Below are 22,723 nucleotides of genomic sequence, written 5' to 3'. Positions count from 1 at the left end.
TGCTTCCTCATGTCTCTCCACCCTCCATGGCCCCCTCCCTGTTCCACGCCTCACTTTTTGTTGCTAACTCTTTGACCCTGGTAGAGCCACTCCTAGGGACTCCCCACTTCTCCACCCTCTGCCATGGGGAGGAGCAGGCCTAGCCTGGGCCAACCCAACCTTATCCTGAGATTTATAACTGCCAAGTCGGCCTGGGGGCTGGGGACTGAGCACTTTCTCACGGAGCCCCACCCCCTGGGCACTCACATGCTCTGTGTGCTGAACGCTAGGCACCTTCCATCTGGTACTGTCTCATCCACATTTGTGGGCTCAGGGTGGCTCTATGGGCAAGTGGGGCTTCATGTGCCATTTCCTCAGTCTTCTCTTCGCTGGCCCCTTCCCACCTACTGCACTATCTTGTCCCCCACCCTCTCAGCAACTGGGCTCACTTGCCCTACCCCCACTCCCCCAGATGGTTCCCATGGCTTCCGTGCAGTGCTGTCTCTCTCCTTGAGGAGTCCTAGGGTAGAGACCAGGCACAGTTTGGGCCCACTCCTAACCTGCCCAGGATCCTCCTTGCCCCTCATCTTGACATTGAGAACTGCCCCCTCCCTGAAAAGCTGGGCCACCCCGCCCTTCACAAAGCCCTCTCTACAGGGAGTCTGGATGTCCCTCATGGGAGAGAAGCAGGGACTCAGGCTGCCCCCACATTCTCCCTGCATGGAAGGCCTCCCTGGTCCGAACCTTGGTCCTGACCTAGTTCTCCATCTGTGAAATGGGAACAGTGATTCTAGCTCTCGCCCAACTCTAGGGGTTGGAGATTGGAAACAACTGAGATGCCAGGTGCTGGGTGAGGAAGGTAGTTATTCACATGGTGAAGGAGGGGGAGAAGGAATGAAAAGGGATGGAGGGGAGAGGAAGGCAAACTGTGTTGGGAGTGCAGGGTTTCCTACAGGTTGGGGGGGGCACCCATGGTGGCATACCCATGGCATCACCCATGGTGAGCTGGAAGCAGGATGAGTAAAGGCCCCATTTCCTACATTTGGGTTCCAAAGAGCATTTTGGTCCCTTGGGTTAGCTGCACTATTTAGTGTGAATTTGGTGCAGGGCTTTCTCTTCTTTCTCCTAATATCCCCTGAGAGAGAGCAAATGGCATCCATGACTTTACTCTGGGGACTTCTGTGCAGGGGGAGAGCAGGAACAGCTGGGCTGACGGCGCATAGCCACTCAGCCAGCATCCAGCGTTTACTGGGCTCCCACTGGGGGGCCACACACTAAGCTACAGAGGCAGATGATCCGACTCTGACCTTGACCCCTCCAGGCCAAGGCTGGGAGAGGCTTGATCTGCAAGTGGATCAAACACAACCCAAGCCAGTGTAATCCAAGGTTTTGGAGGTAGCAGTGCATAGCCAGGGGCACAGAAGAGCTAACTGCCTGGTGTCAGCGAAGTGATGCATGAAAGTTCAATCCCGGAGGATAAGGAAAGTAGCAAAGGGAACAGCATCTCTGGTACAGGACACAGCACTGTGAGAAGAGCGGGCATGCAGGGGAGGATGAGGAGGTCGCTGAGGCAAGAGAGGTGGCCTAGGCACAGAGGGACAGGCAGGAAGGCAGGCTGAGCCAACTAGGCTCACCACATTCAGAATGTGACCCAAAAGCCAGGCACTGGCCATCCACAGAGGGCTCCACAGCTGCAAAGTCCCCTGGCGGGTGCACAGCAGTCAAGTTCACAGGGCAAGTAGCAGAAACTGTCAGGCTCCCTGTTCAGAATGCCTATTGAAAGAATATGAAACCAGATGCCTGGGTGGCTCAGTTGCATAAGTGTCTGCCTTAGGCTCAGGTCGTGATCCCAGGGGGATCGAGTCCCTCATCAGGCTCCCTGCTCAGTGGAGTCTGCTTCTCCTCCCTCTGCCCCTCTCCCCTGCTCATTCTCTCTCTCTCAGATAGAAAAAGAAAAAGAATAGGATGCCTTCAGAACTAATGGTAGTGGTGAATGGTTTCTGCTTCTAGCAACCATGGATCCTAACAAAAACATCTGTTCTAAGAAGGGAGATAAAAAGGTAACGAAAATGTTTCTGCAGTGTATTTTGCTATGACCCCGTTCCTATACTCCTGAAATTTAAGACAGTTAACATTCGAACAGTCTAACCTTCGTCTCTCACTTCATCTGACTCCCCCAAGTCAGTGAAACCGGAGTTGGAAGGCAAAGAATGCACCCGGTCTCTACAAAGGATGGTAGCAAGATGAGCTCACCGGCACCAGGGTACTCCGAGTAGTCTACCAGAACTCTGGCTTCCACCCAGAGGTCCCAATGCTAAATGGAGGGACCTGGAATTCAAGGACAGGAAGGAAGGTCCTCATGGATCCACCGTTAGAATTCACTCATCTCTAAGTATTTATTTATTGGAGCAGGCAGAAGTACAGGATGTGCAAGGGATTTCAACCTCTCAGGACCAAGGGCAAGGGACCCCACCTACTGACACAGGCCCAGCCAGGCGCCCCATGGGGGTTGCAGCAATCACTTCAGGCGCTGGGAAGTGAACTGAAAAGGGTCTCATGAAGGCAAAGCCATCATCTCACCTCCTGGGCTAATGTCCACTCCCGTGTCCTATCTCAGAACCCCAGCACGGTGCAGAGAACAGACCGTGGCAGCAGACTGCCTGGTTCTAGTCCTACTTCCGCCACTTCTGTTTGACTTCTTGGTGCCTCTGTTCCCTCGCCTGTAAACAGAGAATTACACTACTACCTCATGGCACCGGCCATCAGTGAGCTGATCCCTGGCATTACCACAGTACCTTAACTTTTATTTTCTGTGCCACTTCTTTGAGTGGTTATCAGAATAAACATGAGAAGTCAATTTAAAACAAGATGAAGAAATCCAAAGTTGCTTTTATTTAATTGTTTCTGCTAATATAAGAACAGAACCGTGACAGCGGCTTAGCTCTACGACCCACCCAGCCCAAGATTGTTCTGGTGGTGGGGCCAAGAACAGGTAGATCTTCCTCCATCAGTGACCTCTTCTTAAAGCACAAGGACATCTTCCATAGGCCATCAACATGCACCTGTCATGTTGAATGTCAAGAATTTAACTAAAGCTTTCTTGATCCTTCTACATTCTCAGCCAGTAGTATTGCCTTCTGAGGTTACGGACTCCAGGTCTGAGACATGATAGGTAGAGGAAAGCTTCCTTTCACATTTCGAGAGGAGTGGGTGCAGAAGTGTGGAGTTGAAGAGCATGACTCTACGGACTTCAACCACCTCCCCCTTCAGCCTGTCCCTCCAAGGTGAAAAAGAGTCCGTGTTCTCACAACTCCCCTTTCCAGGTTTGGCTTTCTTCAAGGTGTACAACCCTCAGGAAGTTATCCATGGGAAGCATACTAGGGTTTGCACAAACACAGGATGATGCATTAGTTTTTCCTTTGGCCCCTGCATACACTGGGTCAGCATCTTTCAGGAGCAACCATTCCAGCACTGTCTGAGCAATACTCCTAAGTCATGAGTGGGTTGTTCAGGACCCTCTGACTGTCCTAAATAATTCCTAAAGCTTCATATGGTCTCACAGTCTTACTGTCCTCGGGTCTATTGGTGTATAATCCTACCTGTAAAGTTACCAAACCCCTGACCCGTCGATGCCTTCCAGATTTCATATCTTCCTCAAACTTACTAAATGCCTTTCCAAAAGCAGTTACGTACCAGCTAATTTGAGAACGAAGCCTAATTTTGAGCAAATCATTTATAAGACCAGCTCTGCAGGAGGTCAGGGAGGGAGGGTCTGGCGTTCAAGATACTCTCTCTACACCTATCATACATGCCCCCCTCTCTGCCCACAGCACCCCTTTCTGCCTTGTCTCAGACTCCTGCACACTAGGTACTCCCTCCTGGCTGCCAGTTAGACTGGCAGGTGAGGCTCCTGGACTAAAGACAGACAGCCTGGTTTGGATATATGCTGCACCATGGGTCAGGGCCCTGGACCATGGCCACGGCAATGCTGTGTACCCTCCTGCCTACAGAAACTGAAGAGTCAGTCACCTCTGGGTTGCTATTGTCACCTTGGCTGGAAACATTCTAGAGTATGGAAAGGCAGGGAGCCTGATCTGGAGGACAGGTATGACGTCAACTCTAAAACTACCTTGGCACACAAGTACTGGGAGGTCGTAAGGAGGGGCTCAGAGCTCCGTCTTCAGTAACCACTTCTCCAGAGCTCAGGCTGGTACCAAGAGCCCCACAGAGTAGAGTCAATGCCAATAACCTTCCCATTTCTAAGCAAGAAGACAAGAAGTTGCGTGGAATGGAAATAGAAACACTAAAGCATGGCCTTCATCATCTTGATGCCCAAGCCTCCTGAGACGGCCAAGATGTTAACTTAGCTGGTTATCCCTGTTCCACTTCCAAGCACTGTAGATGGACACTTCAGGGGTTGGGGTTTCTTCCCTGTGACTTGACAAATTCTTCTCATCTCCATGTCAAACCAACAGTTCCTTAGGTAATAGATGCAAAGCCTCATGCCCCAATCATTTTCTCTAAAGGACTTACTGGCACATCCTTCAAACCACTTCATTTGTTCCATTCCTCTTCTTTGGCCTGTCTGGACCTGTAGATTTTCTGGATACAGGAACTGCCCAAAGCAGGATGAAAAAAAGAAAGGGGCCAGCTTTCACCTCCTAGCAACAGCTGCTCCCCACCACCTACAGTGGCCAAAGGGACTGAAAGATGACAGCCCAGTCCTCTTTACCCCATCATGGGTTTGAACTTAGGAGTTTCCGGGTCTCAACAGGCTACTCATTGTCTGATATGGTTCTTAAGAGGGAGGAGTTGCGTGGAACACGCTCTCCTGTGGCTGCTCAGTGAAAGCAACAGTGATGTCCAAATCCAGCCCTCTGGCACTGCACAACTGTTGATAGGCCAGGATGATCCCGGTCTTCAGCAAAGGGCTCTCAATCCTAACTCCCTAACAAGCCCCAGTCCATACGGACGTCTCCTCCCAACTTGGTATGGGGGCAGCACAGACTTCCAAAAGGAACTCCTTTATTAAATGCAGTGTGCAGTCCAATACAGCTACTTGGGTCAAGTCACAGTTAATGCGGAGAAGAAATGCCTCTGATCCATGTACAGCCAGATCTGCCGAGGAACCTGGGGATTCCAGGAACCAGACTCACAGAAGACAGAGGACAACGTTCCCCTTGCTGGTGCCATATCACCTAGCCTAATGGTTTCACAAGACCCAGAGGCCCATTCTGAAGACAGTTGGCAGGGAGGCAAAAATGGCGATCTTAAGAGGTCTTCAGACAAGTGGACAGCTCAGCAGGACAGCACGTGTGCCCAGGGCTCACTGCACAGCAGCCATCGCCAACCTGGTGAAGGAGGATATACCACTCGGCATCTTCAGGGTGCTGGAGGCAGGCGCTATGGCAGAGAGGGAGTGAGCAAGAGTTTAAAACTTTGCCAGGTTCACACACCCAACCCTCTGACCCAATCACCCCAACTCCTGAGAATTTATTCCAAGAAGTAATTCTCAATAGGGGAAAAGGCTGGATGTACAAGGGCATGTGTTCTAGCAGCCAAGTGGTTACCAGAATGTGGACTCTGCAGTCAGAGACCCACCTCTACCACTTTTTAGGGCAAGTGATGAATGCTCTCTGAGCCTCCTTTTCCCCATCTGAGTTGCTCTATTGACAGCCCCTACACTCCGGGGATGTTGTGAGATTAAATGAGACAATCTGCATAAGGTACCTCAAGTATAAGGAGTTCAACTACAAAGGTTAGCTCTTATTATCATGCATAAGGGCAGGAAGAGAATGCAGGGAAAAGGAAAGCCTGAATTGTGACAGAGTTGAAGAAAGTTTTCCTTGATTGTTCTGACAATGTAGGTTTTTAGGTCTTACCTATTTTTTTAGTTATGGAGGATGGATGCCACAAATTGTTGAGCCCTGCAGCTTAGGAAGAAAAAAGCAAGGTAGAAAGAGTTGGTCTTTTTCACCAAGGTTTTCCCTACTTTTCTAGATTTCACCTTGGAAAAAGTCCTAAGAGGTCTCTGAGAATGCAGAAAATGGGGGAAGGTGGAAGGCACAGGAGAGGGGATACGGAGAAGGGTCCGACAATCAAAACTTAAAAGGATCTGCCTACATTTGCTCACCCTGCCCAAAGGCAGGGCTGTGCACAGAGGATTACTCTATCCTGATTAGGAATACAACTAAGACAGTGACTCTGCTCTCCCAGGGGCCCCTGCAAGGGTTGCAGGGATGCCCCCTGGCTGGGCAGACCACAGTGTGGGACAGAGAGGAGAAAGACCTTGTGACCACAGACAAGGAGTCTATTCTCAGGACTCTGATGCAGGGCACAACACAGTCTCTGTCTCTCCTCTTCCTCTGACAGCTTTTCAGCTGTAAAGAGTACATAAGAGTCCAGTTCCATAAAAGCACAGTAAATATTCATCAGTGCCAGAAACAAAACAGATAATTAAGTACTTGCACAGACCTTAGAGAAGTCTAGCCAGTGTTTACAATCTTTTTCTTTTTCATTCTATCCATAAATATCGTAGTATACAACCCAAAACTAAAAAAGGATTATTTTTTCCAATGTAAACACCATCATCACACACAAAAAAGTTAACAATTCCCTAATATCGGCAATTACCCAGTGTTTGTATTTTCAACTGTCTCATAAACATCATAAATGGGTGGTTTGTTTCTCAACATTTAAAGATTCAACTTCCCAGAGCGACTGGCTGGCTCAGTTGGTAGAGCATGCAACTCTTGATCTCAGGATTGTGAATTCAAGCCCCACGTTGGGTGCAGAGATTACTTAAAATCTTAATAAAAATAAAAATAAAATAAAAATTAACTTCCCAAAGTCTGAGGAGATTCTGAGGCAGCCCCTACTCATCAATCCTACCACAATAATCACTAATTTAGGCCAACCTCCTCACTAGACCAGGTAAGAAAAACAAAACCAAAAGAGACATTAGGTGATTTTGCCCAGGATCACACAGCTGGCTGAAGACAGAGGGCCCAACCCATAGCCCACTGCTTTCCCTGGTATCACACTGTCTGGCAGTGGGAACAGTGAGGTAACCGTTAGAAGATTTCGAGTCAGCAAGTCTTAATCTAATAATGCATCCTTTCTCTGTTTTAAGAGAATCATCACCAGAACCCTCCTAGTAATTATACAGTCATTTTACTGAGATAAAAACTAAGCTCTCAAGTTAATACCATCAGGTCAGAAGTCAGATCTTGATCTTTATTCTGTGCTTGATATTTAGCCATATCAAATGATTCTCAATGAGCTCTATCCAGCCTCCTCTGTACATGAGCTAGTTCCCATGGGCTGCAGCAAGCTGAAGAGGACCGCTAATAGAGGAGGAAGGTATCACAGGGTAGGGACATACGTTCTAGCTGGGCGTCAGTGTGGTATCTGCAAAGGTTAAGACTGCCTGAAAACAGGCCCAAATGGCTTTATAGATAATTTCCATCAAACTATCAAGGAACTCATAACTTCTGTGCTGTTTTAGAATATGAGAAAAAAAATGCTTCTATCTCATTCTGTAAGATATAATTAACGCCTTTATATAACTGAATAAGGAAAGCACACACACACAAAAGCAGGGGTGGATGGGAAGAAAACTATATGCCAATCTCACTAATAGATAGGGGCCAAGATCCTAAGTAAAATAAAAGCAAATCAAAAGAGTAGACGTGTTTTCCCTCTGAAACACTTGGCTTTTTTCTTTTTTGTTTTGTTCTCTTTTGATAGGGTCTTTCCTATGGGTGCACAATTCAAATAAACGGGGGCATATAAAAAAAAAAAAAAAAGAGAGAAGAGGACATACTGAACAAGCTACCAAATCTGGAATTTAGACGATCTGACACTAGGAAATCTATTAATTTATCATTTAACTGATTCAGAAGAAATGTTTATGCTCACTCATCTCATTTGATTCCAAAAGAGCGATGAACAAAATTCAAAACCCATTATTTATCAAGAAAAATGAAAAGAATAACGATCGTAGCAAAATAGAAACATACTTGACACCTGCTTAACTGGAGGACTTACATTATCAAAGAATGACATAAAACTAATGTGAGAACAGATGGGTCACGGGAAGAGAAAAGGCCCAAGTGTGTGCAGTAATTGAGAATATGAACCTTGGAGCTATAAGGGGAAAGATCCGAAGATTTTGTTATATAAAAAATTTTTAATGTATGAAACAAATGTCCTTAATGCTTCAACAGAAAGAAAAAAAAGAAGAAAAAGATAAGCAGTTGACTGGAGTAAAGTATACACAGCTTGTAGAATAAAAGATTAACCCCTGAATGTATAAAGATGCTATAAATCAAAGGAGAGACAGAGTACGATGAGCAATTCATAAGAGACATACAATCTCATAAGTAACCAGGAAAATACACATTTCAACAATTCCGTTGGGACGCGTGGGTGGCTCAGCTGGTTAAGCGTCTGCTCAGGTCATGATCCCAGGGTCCTGGGATTGAGTCTCGTAACAGGCTCCCTCTGCCTGCCACTCCCCCTGCTTGTGCTCTCTCTCTCTCTCTCTGACAAATAAATAAAATCTTTTAAAAAATAAACACTTTCATTTTTCACTCATCAAATTAATAAAATTTAAAATAGTGATTTCCATAACTGGCGAAGACCTCGGAAAACAGGTATTATCATCGCTATGGCTTGCACCGTAAAGCAGCAGAACCGCTGAAGGGCAGTTGGCCAGCAGGTAGCCAGCCATTAGCCAGATGTCAGACACACGTACCCTCCACTTACTGGCCTCTAGACTGTAGAAATCTCCCAGAGGTACACAAAACTAGGAACAAGGATGTTCACTGAACCATTATTTTCTGTATCAAAACCAAAACAGCCCAACTCTCTGACAGAAGACGGTGAAATATGCTTTTGTACGTCCACCCAGCAAAACACGGGGCGGCTACTGACAAGAAGGTAAGTCTCTAGGTAACCCACGGGGAAACATGTCACAACGTTTGTTGTAAACAAAGGCTAGTTACAAAATAAGCCCCCATGCTCTGATTCCATTTTTGTCAAAAAAAAAAAAAAAAAAAAAAAAAAGTAAAATAAAATAATGCACTTTGTATAGCAAGAAAGATTAAGAAGAATGCACACTGAGCTATTAATAGTGGATATCATCTCCGGGAGTGGTATCATGGGAAATCTCACCGTCTAAACTACAATATTTCTGTAATGTTTGACTTATTTAAGCACCAATCACTTTTCTAATTGAAAAAAATAAGGAATAAAATAAAAAAATAAAACACCTCCACTTTTCTGGAACAAAGGCAGGGAGGGCTAACTATGATCCCCATGAATGCCAGACAACAATCTCTGTGCAGTATTTTCCTCTACAGTAGAGGAGGCAGAAGATGGTCTGGAACAGCTGGGAGCCGTCACGTGCCAATAAGGAGCCTGCCCCTCAGTTCCTGGGCAGCACAGGTGTGGTGGGAGTAAGGGGAACAGTCACGGCAGTCTGCATAGCACCCTCGCCCCCACGAGGGAAGGCTGTGGTTGAAACGGTGCGCAGTGAAGGAGAGCACACGTAACATGGAACTCCCAACTATTCTTCTCTTTCACCTCTGACCTCTCAGTGGCTCTCAGATCACCACTTAAGATTAGAAACATTTTACGTTGGGGCGCCTGGGTGGCACAGCGGTTAAGCGTCTGCCTTCGGCTCAGGGCGTGATCCCGGCGTTCTGGGATCGAGCCCCACATCGGGCTCCTCTGCTGGGAGCCTGCATCTTCCTCTCCCACTCCCCCTGCTGTGTTCCCTCTCTCGCTGGCTGTCTCTCTCTGTCGAATAAATAAATAAAATCTTTAAAAAAAAAAAAAAAGGAAAAAAGAAACATTTTACGTGAAAAGGTCAGATGGCAATCAGATCGGCTACAAGGAACTGATGACTTCATGGGTAAGAGCTATAGAAACCTAGTGTGTCCTGAACAGATGGCAATGAATGCCAAGAGCTGGAATGGCACAATGCTGGAAAGCTTGTCAAAGAAAGGATGTCAATCAACAACTAGTCTCTACCACAACCTGTGACTGATGAAGCCAAGAATGGGAAGAGAAAACGAATGGAGCGGGAACACAAACCAAACTTAAAACACAGGACGCTACACACCCGAACACAGTTACTTAATCATGACAACCCAGGGAGTGCTACGGAAGAGGTGACTCAAAGAGCTCCATGACTTGCTCAAAGTTACAAAGTGACAAAGCCCCAGGTCTGGATTTGAATCTGGTCTGCCTCCAAGTCCAGTGCACTGGCAGCTCCTCCAATCAGCCAGTGGGCCGGCCCCAAACTTCCCAAGATCGGAGCCTGTGTCCTCGGTCTTCCCAGGCAGACTCACCTGTGAGCCGGACGGCAGGGCCTGGGAGCTGGGCTCCTCTGACGGGGCTGCTCCCGAGCCCATGGGGCTCAGTGTAGTGATTCGGCTCGGCTGGCCACGCAGTGTCAGAGTGATGGTGGTAGGGACCTTCAAGCCTGACAGAGACAGGGGAAAGGAGGCTTGTTTGTCACAGCCTCCACTTTCCCCTCCGGGAGAATTTCTTCATATCACACACCACCCCCTCGCCCTCCCACATCAGTATCCTCCCCAGCTGGGTCAGCTCCACCCTCTCAGTCATTCCAAAAGAAACGGGAAACAGCTGTGTTCTGCCGACCTCTCTTGCAGATGGACCCACACAGCTGAATCCCTGAGGGTCAATACCAGGACCCTGTTGAGTTGGGTTCAACAACAGGCCTTGCCCATGTGAGATGGGAAGGTCCTAGGGAAAGATCCCCTATCTAAGAGTCCCCACAGCTGTCATGAGAGACTCACCTGATGCTTGGTTAGAGATCTGAGCCAGGCCAGGGAGGCTGCTTGCCAACTTAGCGAGGCCCCCATTGGTCAGCAGCTGGTGGATGGCTGTGGGCTTCCCACCAGGAGTGGCACCCAAGGAGGAGAGAGTGGTGGCCACAGGAATGGTACGGACAATGGTGCTGGTGCCCGTGGTGATGGCACCCAGGCTCTGCATGGGCGTGGGCAACTTCACACTGGTGGCCTGTGGGACACACAAGCCCAGGTGAGCAGAAGCTATTGCCCAACAGCAATGTTCAAGTGTGGAGGGCCCAGAGCATTAAAGGCTGCCATGTACTGTGTACCTACTACAGGCAACGTACTCTTCCATGCATTTCCCTATACTATCTTATTTAATACTCAAAACAACCCTTTGAGAGAAATACTATCATCATCCTAATTTTACAGACAAGGAAACAAAGATACAGAAAGGTCAAAAAACTTGCCCAAGGTCACACATTAACTGATGGAGCCTAACTTAACCTTTGGTAGCTCCCAGGCGTGAAGTCAGGAAGCTGTCTGTCTTGACCCAAACTCCAGACCCAGTTTCCCTGCCAAAACCAACTAAGCTAAGAAGGCCTCCTCCCCAGAGCTGCCCAGCCCAGTGGAAGGCAGATGTGCACCTGTGGGGCTGGCCCTGGGGAAGGATTTGCTGGGAGGCCAGAGGTCTTGCTGCTGATATCCTGCAAGCTGAAGCTGAGGCCTTGAAGGAGGCTGCTGGCTGATGTGGCCCCTAGGAGAGGATAGAACAGATAGGCTTAATCCCTTATCCCAAGACCAGCCACACCCATCCACCCTCAAGAACCGGCTGAAATACCAATGCTCTTTCCCTGGGACAGTCCCAGTGCTCTCGGAAAGATGCCAGGAAGGGCTCCCCGGGCATGCACACTACATGCCCACACGAGGAAAGGTACTATGCTAGACACACGGCCGTGGATTCGCTCCGCATATCCCAACCTGCTCCAAACCACCTGTCTTACATTTTGGACAGTTTTAGAAAAACCAAAAAGAGCCTGAACGCCACCCACTTTTCAGAAATCTAAATTCCTTCCTTTGCAGGGAAAAGGACAGCTTCTTAAGCCAAAAGAATTCCAAATACCTGATTTACATTTCACTACACATAATCGAGTGGCCACAAAGCAAAGAGGGAGGTCCTCCTGAAGGAGGACACCTGCAGAGCCTTGCCCGCTGGGCTCAAGCAACCAGCCTTCCCATGTAGGGTGGGGTGGTGCAAGTGAAGAGACAAGCAGAGGCAGAAAGGTGCCTCGTTTTGCTAATGCTAGTACAGCACGATCTCCAGTTTTCTCACTCACATGTGTTCAAAAACACCACAATGAACACAATACACACATCTCCCACCAGCTATTTCTCCTCCTTATAGTTCAAGACACACTACCTGCAGACTGGGATATTTACTCACTGTAGATATTGAGACCAAGAACTCCCCCACCTCAAAGCTAATTCCAGCTTCACACCAAGCCTCTATGAAAGCCTGCAACTCAGAGAAGCATCCTCCAGATTCGGCTGCTTTCCCAGGACCACCCTCCAGCAGCACCCCAAAAGAGACTTTGCTGGGAGGCGGGGAATGCTGGGCTTCCAGATACCTGGGAGGGAGCTGCCAGGAGAGGTGGCCACCAGACGGCTCTGGAGTGTGTGCAAGGCACTGGGCGCAGTGCTGCTGGACACTGCGGAGGCTGGGCTAGCTGAGACTCCCCCTTCAGAAGCACTTGACCTGGAGACAAAGACAGGAGCTCTATTATCCAAAGGTCAGAGGGCAGCAGACCCTAGCAACACAGGGAGGGCCCATAGTGGGGCCCAGCAATGCTTTTTAGCAATGGACACCGGAACCTAGAGCTTCTTTGTCCCATCTTCTGAATCTGGCCTCTAGTCCTTCTAAAAGTCAGGCGTAAAGTAAAGACTTCAAACCTTGAATCAAGAGCTAAGGATGCTTTGCAAACTTTAAGTAAAAAAGAACTCTGAGTTGACCCCCTCCCTCCAAAAAATAAAAGACAAAGATCCCACTCAGAAAGAAGTCATATTCCCAAAACTTGACAGAATCCAACCTCTACCATCTTTCCAAAACACTAAATGGACCAGAAAAAAGGTGAAGAGAAAGAAAGGAACAGAGCCAGAAAGACCAAGAAATAGACTCACTTGGTAGTGGTGAGAAGTCCTGTGAGCTCCTTGGCCCCTGCTGAAGCCTGCCCCAGTGTCATGGTGATGGGCTTCCCTCCCGCAGCTGCAAGACAGAAAACCCCAAGGCCACCGGTCAGTCCTGCCTGGACCCTACTTTTCAGGGTTTCACAGCCCAGGCTAAATGCAAAATATTATGGACAAAGACTGGAAGAAGAAAAATGAAGAATAAGTATAGTAGAGTAGGGAGGGATTTTTTTCCTTCTATTTTTTAAACTTTCTGGAATATTTTATTATCTTTTTTTTTTTTTTAAGATTTTATTTTTAAGTAGTCTCTATATCCAATGTGGGGCTCACACTCACAACCCTGAGATCAAGAGTCATGCTCTACTGACTGAGCCAGCCAGGCATCCCTGGAATATTTTCTTATCTTTAATTGAAACTGATAAAGAACAAAATAGAATGATGCTTTGAGTGACCCCACAGCTCCCACTGATCCTCGTACTGCCTCCCTGATCCTGGTTCAGGTCAGGTCACTGCCCACTTCTGCTCCATGTGCTACCGTGTGTCCTCTGCCCCAGACGCGCCTTGCATTAACGTAGAGGCTGAGCTGTACAGCAAGTGGTCACCAAGAGAGCAAGGTTATGTGGTCTCAGAGAGCTCAGTGTTAAATCAAACAGGCCAGGAAAAACTCACCTTCTGGACCTCCTCCTTGGGAAGGAGTACAAGGTCCTCCAGCTGTGTCCCCTTGGGAGATAAGGGACACCTTAATCTTCGGTCGCTTGGAGGTCTTACTGCCAGGAAGAGGACTGGAGGGATGGTGGCGCTTCAGCTGGACCCTAAGATCCTCTTTCTCTGCCTCTTCCGTTTGTTCTGATGAAATGGGAACTAAGAGATGGAGCTGAGGTAAGGTTTTCCATAATCCGCAAAAGCCCAGGAGACACTGACAGCACCAGCACGGGCATGACTGTGTGTCACACACAAAGTCACGCTTCAAAGGCAATTGCCAATGCTTCAGTTCCACCGCACTCACGTCTCACCTTGCCCTCTCAGAGGATGGGTCCATCCCCAGCCCTTACCTGTTCTGGAGTTAGAAGGAAGGGGACTGTGAGTCGGTGGGAACAAAAAGAAAGAAGATACCCTGACCCTGCCTAGCAGAGGCCAAACAAAAAACAGAGGACTCACTACAATGAATTTAAGCAGTGCTTCCTGGACTCAATGTCATAATTTTCCTGTTTCAAGCCCACCCCCACATCACACAGCTGGGAGACAGTAAACATTCCACAAAGAAGCAGTAAAGGAGCACACTACCCAGTCAGGGGAGAATTTAATTTCACAAGGCTCTCAGAGTCCTACTCTGTCCTAAGGGCCTAAGGTTGAGGGTTTGCTTGCCAAATGAAGGCAACAAGAAGGATTATTGCCAGGAATTGAGGCTGGCTTTGAGTAGCCACTAGGCAAGGGAGCATCTTAGCCAGGACAAGTTTATTGCTCCTGCCCAAAAGCAACAGGGCAACAGTGGCCCATGTCACAACTGGTCCCCAGGTCATTTGTACTAGTACAGAGAAAGGCCAAGTGTTCAGACATGTGATTCCCCCTCCGCTGAATCAAACAGACTCATCCTGCACATGGCCAAGCCTCCTGGACTCTGAAGTTATCCTTCACACTTCCTCAGAGATTCCCTTCTCTTTAAAACCAGAAGCCCACCCCAGGTCTTCTTCTTAGCACAGGCAATCGGGTAGGATGGGGAGGAAAGCAGTAATCATATGAGGAAGGCAGGAAGAAATGGGGGTCCCGGTCTGGGCCACAGAGCATAACCAGCTAGAAGGATCGCTTAGGGAATAAATGCATTGACTAAAATCAGAATAGGAAGGAGGGTAAAAGGGAAAGGAGCCACAGGTTTTATGCTGATAGTGGCTGGTGTGCTTGTAGCGGCCAGGATGGAAGCAGGAAACCAGAGGCAGGGAGAAAAACACACAAGGAAACTCAGGCTCACAGGCAATGGGCCACAGGCACACATAGGAGAAGCAGAGCCAAGAACCACAAGAAACAAAAAAGGAAAAACCATGAGAGGCAAACAAAGTATGGAGAGCGAATATTATGGAGGAGTAAGCAAAAGGAGTCAGCCAAGAAAGAATAAGAAGACAGAAAAAGGAAGAGAGAAAAGAACAGCAGGAAACCAGAGACAAATGAGAGGCAGGATCGGGAAGAAAACAAGGGAGAAGTTGAGAGAAGCAGAGAGCAGAGCGTGAAAAGGTGAGAGGAAGAGCAATACTCACCAAAGAGACAGGAGGAGGTGCCGGGAGGAAGAGCTTTCCTCACCAGCATATTTTGTTTCAGAAAAGCAGCAAACTGTGCTGGAATGAATCAGAAAGAATTACAGAATCACAGCCAGCCAGAGAAAGGAGAAAAGGAGAGGGAGTAAGAAAAAGATATGAAAATGTTCTAGAAAATGGTCAACAAGGGCTTTTCCCAGAATTACTGCACAGGTTTGAAACCTGACTCCTAGAATCTCCATGGAAACATCTATAAACCGAAAATAATAAATGTACCTGCCTCATGGGGCCGTTGCCAAGATTCAATGAGCAACAGCAAGTCAGGAGCCAAGAAAACAGCATGGCACGTAGTCAGGGCTCCATGAAAGTAGCTATAATCATTTCCTCTTGCCTATGAGCCCTGCCAAAGCCAGGGCGCTATGGCTGCTGCTCAGCACCATGATATTCTGGGTCCCATTTCAAACCCAGATCACCAATCAGCCTTCTAGAACTCCTTAGATTCTCAACTAATCATCCCCTCCAGAAGCACGGCCAACCACTGGCTCTCTCTTCATCAAAAGCCTAAGCGAACACCACCCACCCAGAACTTGGCTCTGGCTACCACTTAAGATCAGGTCACAGACCATCTGAGTGGACCCTAGGGGCCTGGCTTTTTTTTTTTTTTTTTTTTTTTTTTTGGTCTTTTTGCCTGCACCGATCCACTCACACGTGCTCCTTGTTAGCACCACTCTTAAGGACACCCTCATAAGAGGCCTGGGTTTAAGTCCTGACCCTTTGGCTCCACTAAAAGAAACACAGGGGAAGTGAGCAGATCAGCCTACTGTCACCTCTGCATCTCTCAACTTGATAGTCAGCTCTGGTGCTGCCTCTTCCCAGGTACTGGAGACTTCAGATGATACGTGTTCCTGGTTACACCATCAAATACAATGCCCTTACCCTGGGGCTGCCCAACGGGATCGAAGTGGGGGAAGGGGGAAAGTCAGTGTCTCTTTTCTCCCTACCCAAAACACTGTCCCTTTTCTATAGCTTCAGTAGCACTCCGTGTTCTCCATACTCGAATGTCAACCATACAAACATTTCTGCCTATCTGCAGAAACACCAACAGACTTCGCTGAAAGTCCCAGTGTGGGAACCTTAACTCTTCAAGCGCAAAACAAAAAGAGGGCATGATGCCAGCTGAACTGCCCTGGAATCTGAGGAATAAAGCAAATCACCCTGTCCACATGATCTGAAGAGTGCCCTGACTGCAGGAGTGGCTGGGCAGGGCCTAGAACAGAACAAGCAGCTTCCCCACTTGGAAGTCAGAAAAAAATTTTGAGGCAAATACACACGTAGTCAGCTCATAAAACCTAACTTCCCCAGAAAACCAAAGCAAAGCTACAATTAGTGGGACTATACAGCCCCACTAATGCACAGACCTTCTATGACGTCTTACCCTTGAAAACAATTCTTGGTATTCATTTCAACCTAATTTTGTCTGGACAGAAGTGGGAAAGGGGGCCCCTCGCATGCCCCTGGAAGAAACTGCGGATGCCAATACTTTTCAAATGCCACATGACATCACTCCAAGAGATAAACCGGGAGGCCACTGGGCCAAGGAGCCTATACCTTGGGCTTGTTTGTGGGTCAGCACAGCTTCCGTCCGCTGCACATGTCTCTTCAGGAGCTGAGAGCTCCCGATCTGACTGGACTTCTGGGCAGAGGTCACTGTAGTCACTTTGGTCTTGGGACTGGAGGTGGGGCTACTAGACACACTGGAAAGATCCTGCGTAGGGTGAGAAGGATAAGAGCTGAGCCAGCTGTTTGGCTCTGACCATCATTATCATGTCCCCCTGGAATTCCCTGCTTAGGAATTCTCCTCATAGGAACTCAAAGGTCTACAGCACGGCAAGGCAGACAAGCACCCCCAGGAAGCGAAGGAACCAATTCCACAGTCCTACTTCCCCAGCAAAAGGGCTCCCTCCCCTCCTGCGTTACCTCCGAGCCTGAGGGTGAGGCAGGCAGCTTGGCAGCTGGTGAGGCAGGCCGACTGCCCCGCTCGGGCACCTCAAAGGCCAGGTCTCTTCGGGCTGCGTCCCGAGGCTTCTTTTTCTTCTCAGCATCCTGATCCCGAGGCTCAGAGCCCATGTGCCCCTCAGCACGAGTGAGCACTCCAGTCAGGAAGTCCACGATCTCATCCTAGTGTGAAAAGGGGCCCAGGCCACTGAGTCCTCAGTCTAGGAACAGAAACCTCCCCGACAACTCGATTCAATTAACACTGGCATCAGGTGTGCCGGTCCCTCTCCATGCACACCGAGCCAGGCACAAACCCCAGCCTCAGTCAAAGACGGGCAGGACCCTGCCTCCCGGCGTCTCTGTGGGGTGGCACTCTGGGGTGGTCGTGCTCCCCCACCCTCCAATTAACCCCTTCTCCCCTGATGCTCCATACACATTGCCACTTCTTCCCCTCTCTCTTTTCCGTTTTCTTTATGATTTAGTTCTCCCAGAGGCCCCACTGGATACTCCCTCACCCTTCAGAGCCAAAGACACTGCTGCCAACAAGATGAAGCCTAAAAGGTTATAGAAAGGCAAGCCTCGCTGAGAAAAACACAGAAAGCAACTGTGTACCTGAATACATCTGTCCACCATGCTCTGAGTCAGCCCCTCTGACTTCTTCTTTGCTTTGCTTATTCTAAGAGACAGAGAGGAGGAAATGTTTACTTTAAATATTCCATGGCATCATATGGAAGCAAGAATGGATTTCTCTTCTGTGTTGGCTATTTTCTGGGCCCAGGAAGGAGGACTACGTTAGCCCTCAGGCACTGAACCTCATGTTCCACATCTGCAAAATGGGGAATCATAACACCTCGATCACGGACTTGTGGGGACTACAAAAATAATATATGTAGAGAACATATGAAAATTGCCTAGGACTGTACATTCCAAAGTCCTATACCTAGGACTTCCCAGATAGACTCTATCTGATTTCTACGATCTCATCTAGAAGTCCCAACAAAGGCCCAAAACCTGAGATTACTGGATGCTGTCAAAATGAGATTAGAAGAAGAGGAGAGGAGTTACTTCTAAAAGGAAAAGAGAAAATGGACACAGATGGCTGTATTCCCCTCTGGAAGCTGGTTTTAAAACCCCTGGCTTCTGACTGAGGGTCTCAGCAGAAAGAAAAACAGGGCCCCAAGTGACAGGGTGGAGAACAATATTCTGAGCCTCCAAATTCTGAGACCCCAGTTTACTGGCTGCTGGCCTCTGACCTTGTGTAGCAGCCCCATCTTACAGATAAGGACAGCGAGTCCCGGAAGTTAAGCAGTTTATCCAAGGTTCCTAGCAAAGCAACCAAGACTAAACTGAAGTCTCCCAACTCTCAGGCTGACATTCAACCACCTTGCAAACACGTCTCATAAGCAGCCTCACGACATAACTCCCACTAAAGTGTTCCCAGCTCTCATGTTCCTTCACTGCCACTCAACACACACACATACCCACACACACGCTACCCTCCTATAGATAAGAATGTCTGAATAACCAACAAAGACAATGTGCTTATACGACAATATTGCCTTGAGCACCAAAGGATTAGAAACAGCCAGATGACAAAGACCAGAAGGACCTCTCTAAAACATCGCTTGGTAAGAAACTGACAAGACAGGTGGGAGTAGGTACTTGCTTTAAGCTCACTAACTAAAGCACACCAATGAAATTAATCTCTAAAATTGAACATATAAAAAAAGGAAGCCCAACAAATGACACACCTCTTTTTCAGTACATTTCATGAAAGCATAATTAAAGGCCCTACAGGCAGCCAGCCTTTAAGAGGCCAGGGGCCATCTCAACGACCTAAGGTGTCCCTTCCAAACTCCAGCTGTTTTTACTCCAAAACATGTAACAGGATGTTTAATACAAATAAAATCTACATTCACATACATCCTTAGTAAGGAACAAAATATAAAGAAACGCCTACCCCAGTGAAAGCACCAAGACTGCATTCACTGGGTCTCAAAGTATCTCCTTCCCACTGGGTAACTACTAATCGCAAAGGGAAATAAGGCAACTTGACAGTGGAGAAACCTGGAAGATGCCACCTTCACCACGTGATCAAGGTTAACATCACCAGTGATAAGACACATCAACATCGTGTATCCCCAGGGAGGATGCGCTGAGGGCTTATCACAAACACAAAAAATGTCCAAAACCTAAACAGAGGGATAGCCTACAAAATAACTGGCCAGAAGTCTTCAAAGAAATGTCAAGGTCATGAAAGACTAAGGAATAGTATGAAATTCAAGGAGACTGAGGAGATAAGGCAACTAGTAACAACATGTGATCCTGGATTGGATACTGGATAGGAAAATGACGTTAGTGAGCCAACTGACAATATCTACATCTGTAATTAGATAACAGTATCATACAGTGTTAACTTCCTCATTAATTCTACTCTGGTTATTTAAGATGCTAACATTTGGGAAATCTGAGTTAAGGGTATATAAGAATTTTTTGTACTACTCTTGCAACTTCTTATAAATCTGAATTAGTTTAAAATGTAAGATGGTTCCCCCTTTCACGGAAGCAGATTCAGTCTGTAGTTACATCACCACCTCACAGGCATCTCTCCAACACCGCGACACGGCTCTCTCACAGCTCTGGCGGAAGCCACGCACCTGAGATTATCGTCAGCTCCCCCAACCACCACCAAGCTGTTCTCAGCCCGAATCTTCTCCCGGAAATCTTCCATGGCTTCAGGATGACACTGCAAGGAATTCTGCCCAATGACAAAGAGGACTGGAGTCTTCATATCCAAGAGGGGATCATCCACATCCTAAAACATGTACAGGTTTCATAATCAGCCAGTTCCTATTCACTAAGCACTGATCTATCAAGTCTGCTGAGGGGAGCCAGCTGGGCAACTGCAGTCGCTAAGTGCCAGTTTGGACGACGCAAGCACCCCCTTATGCTCACCAGTTAGGGACCCACCAATCAGCTGCACCGCATGCTTACCCCTCTGGGACCATCCACAGTAAGTAAAGGAAACCCAAGGCAGACAACTGCAGTGACGTACTCCATCACTGACACCTGGAAATAATACAATAGTTTGTCTCAAGGTCAACTGACTTTACTGCAGCTACATCCTACCCAGAATCCAAGGTGGTCCAGATCCACCAGCTAGTCCCATCTCTTCCTCCCCAGTCCCAATCCCCAGGAGTACCAGCCATAGTGGCAGCAGTACGATCACAAGACACAACATGGAGCCCTGAGAGAACGGCAGCAGAGGGCTGAACCACAGGATGGGCAGCTCAATGCTTCCATCCTATTAATTGCCTAGATTTGAGTGCTCCTATTCACTTTTTCCTCCACTAACGGCAAATGCAATCAGGGGGACACAAATGTTGCTCTTCTTCCTTAAGCGAAGAAAACCTCTCCCTGTGGATCTGATGGCTAGCTCCCAGGCACTCCAAATTTGTGAGAGCAGTTGCTGACTGAATTCTGTCATTCCCAGGACCAGGGAGTGCAGGGAGACAGCCTCCTTCCTCTAGTGGGCCTAGATGTCATACTTGACCAGACCACATGAAGCAGCACAGACTCCACTTATTTGACCCACTTGAGAACTGGGGCTTTGGACAGATCAGGGACACTTACACAAACTAATGTACATACAAATTGTGTAAAATAATAAAAGATTCCTTGATGTCTTAGAAAGGGACAGAATATGAACACAACATCAAATTCCAAAGCTATTAAAATTCATACCTGCTAGTATATTTTTTTAAGGTGGGAGAATAGTACTTATGTTTGGGGGTGGGGGAGGAATTTTTTTTTCAGAGATACACGCTAAAATATATATTTATATATATTTATATATATATAAATATATATGACATAAATGATATTTGGGATTTTCTTCAAAATAACTGGAGGAGAGAGAAAGTGGGCAGGGGAAAGATGAAAAAAGTCTAGCCATGAGTTGATCACTGGTAAAGCTGGGTGAGGGGCCCACGGGATTTATTATAGGTCTGTTCTCCCTTTTAAGTTTCTGTTTAAAATTTCCACAATAAAGTTAAAAAATAAAGTTAGTCTTCTACACCTTAAAATGCATATATGCAGGCAGATCATCTAGCACAGTGTCTGGAACATAAAAAAGGACTCGATGGTAGCAATCAGCAGTAATAGCATCAGTTTCCTATCCCAAGACAGCCTCCAAATGAGATGGGAATTACTTACGTGACAGGCCACCAAAGCTCCTGTATTCCAGCCAATCAAGATAATGGGTTTGTGGGGGAAATGGCTGTGAATCTTTGTGGGAAGAGAGAGACGATAGTAAGACAGGGGGCCACAGCTGGATGCAAAATAAGCCCAGCATGCTGGGTGTGCCACAGTGACCCAAAACAAGGGCACTCTCACCTCCAGCACTTTGCTTCTCACGGCCCCAATCATATGCTCGAGACACTGCAGAACTCCTACCCCACTACCATTGTTCAGCAGGTGGGTGGCTACAGGGATGACCTACCGGAAACAAAGTGGAAGCCGTGCCAGCAGAGGTTAAGTTCAAATCTCCTCTCAATTCTGCTTAACCTACCCTAAGTCCCTTCAACCTTGGATAAACACCATTCGAATTAAAAACAAAAAGAAAGCGGGGGTTATGCTCAACATTTAAGTCTATTCTGACTCCCTCCCACGTTCTGTCTGCTCAGTCTTCCAAGACTCTATTCCAACCCAGGAGACAGTTCCTCTTATTCCCACACATACCTTGCCTAAGCAGGAGAGCTGAGACTGCCAGAAGCGGTGGCGGCGTGAGGTGGGGAACACGGAGCTAGAAGGCCCGGAGGAGGCAATGAGAATGAGAGGAGAGCCAGGAAGTTTGCTCTACGGAGAAAGAACCCCAACAGAGAACCAGTGAGGGTGACGTGTTCCTCCACAAAATCTCAAGGATCCCATTACCCTTCTTATCCCAACCAATGCCAATTTCCTTATGAAGCTCTGCTACGCACTATATACAACCAGTTATTAATGGGAAAAGTTAAGTCATTTATTATCCTCTTGCTAAGGTTCTGAGACTGGATTCTAAAAACTTCGTGGCTCATAGTTAAGTCTTGAGCTGTTCTGACTTACTGGTTTGTTATGAGAAAGCACTCCCACAGCAGGATCCCAGGGTCTCTTCAGCAGGAGGGACAAGGCCTCAGCTCCTGCAGCCCCAGTCTTCGTGTTAGATGATACAAGCATCCGGTCGATCAAAGTAGGGATCTAGAGGCAAAAGCAAAGATGCTTCTAGTGCAAAGCAGGAGACCTGCCCACTGGCAGGAATCAAGTGGGAAGAAAGACCCCCACTATGAACCACAGCCAGCCTTCAAATAAGCCTCTCAAACTTTACTCAGGGGCAAAAGTACAAATGAGTGGACGGCTGAAAAGTATGCCTCCCATCATTATAGAAAGAAACCGGTGATATGCATCAGGAGACTTAAATTTATTCCTACCCCCTTCCCAAAGGATTCTTTTTTTTTTTTT

At 47.6% G+C, this 22,723-nt stretch overlaps 1 protein-coding gene across 10 annotated transcripts in view; it reads right to left on the bottom strand.

Annotated features, from left to right (window-relative positions):
- Window positions 1-2,848: 2,848 nt before the first annotated feature.
- Window positions 2,849-22,723, bottom strand: part of KANSL3 (KAT8 regulatory NSL complex subunit 3) — a 39,964-nt gene continuing 20,089 nt past the window's right edge. For 6 of the 10 annotated variants that reach the window (XM_045771626.2, XM_045771625.2, XM_045771632.2 and 3 more), the window contains 18 exons: window positions 22,331-22,462; window positions 21,968-22,084; window positions 21,623-21,724; window positions 21,443-21,514; window positions 20,222-20,296; window positions 19,885-20,042; window positions 17,840-17,903; window positions 17,210-17,410; window positions 16,841-16,997; window positions 15,236-15,313; window positions 13,656-13,847; window positions 12,981-13,065; window positions 12,431-12,558; window positions 11,450-11,559; window positions 10,809-11,031; window positions 10,338-10,471; window positions 5,862-5,912; window positions 2,849-5,382 (listed from right to left, as the gene is read on the bottom strand). In XM_045771626.2, the coding sequence (XP_045627582.2) occupies window positions 5,874-5,912; window positions 10,338-10,471; window positions 10,809-11,031; window positions 11,450-11,559; window positions 12,431-12,558; window positions 12,981-13,065; window positions 13,656-13,847; window positions 15,236-15,313; window positions 16,841-16,997; window positions 17,210-17,410; window positions 17,840-17,903; window positions 19,885-20,042; window positions 20,222-20,296; window positions 21,443-21,514; window positions 21,623-21,724; window positions 21,968-22,084; window positions 22,331-22,462 (2,067 nt within the window). In that variant the 3' untranslated portion in view covers window positions 2,849-5,382; window positions 5,862-5,873. The remainder of the gene's footprint in view (window positions 5,383-5,861; window positions 5,913-10,337; window positions 10,472-10,808; window positions 11,032-11,449; window positions 11,560-12,430; window positions 12,559-12,980; window positions 13,066-13,655; window positions 13,848-15,235; window positions 15,314-16,840; window positions 16,998-17,209; window positions 17,411-17,839; window positions 17,904-19,884; window positions 20,043-20,221; window positions 20,297-21,442; window positions 21,515-21,622; window positions 21,725-21,967; window positions 22,085-22,330; window positions 22,463-22,723) is intronic. The other 4 variants (XM_087863346.1, XM_045771627.2, XM_045771628.2 and 1 more) reach the window with 4 other exon arrangements.

This window comes from Ursus americanus, chromosome 7 (genome assembly GCF_024610735.1).
Source record: "Ursus americanus isolate L20-20 chromosome 7, mUrsAme1.1.p, whole genome shotgun sequence".
Taxonomy (NCBI): Eukaryota; Metazoa; Chordata; class Mammalia; order Carnivora; family Ursidae; genus Ursus; species Ursus americanus.
Note: the sequence above shows the minus strand (reverse complement) of the source record. Positions and strands in the feature narration are given on the sequence as shown.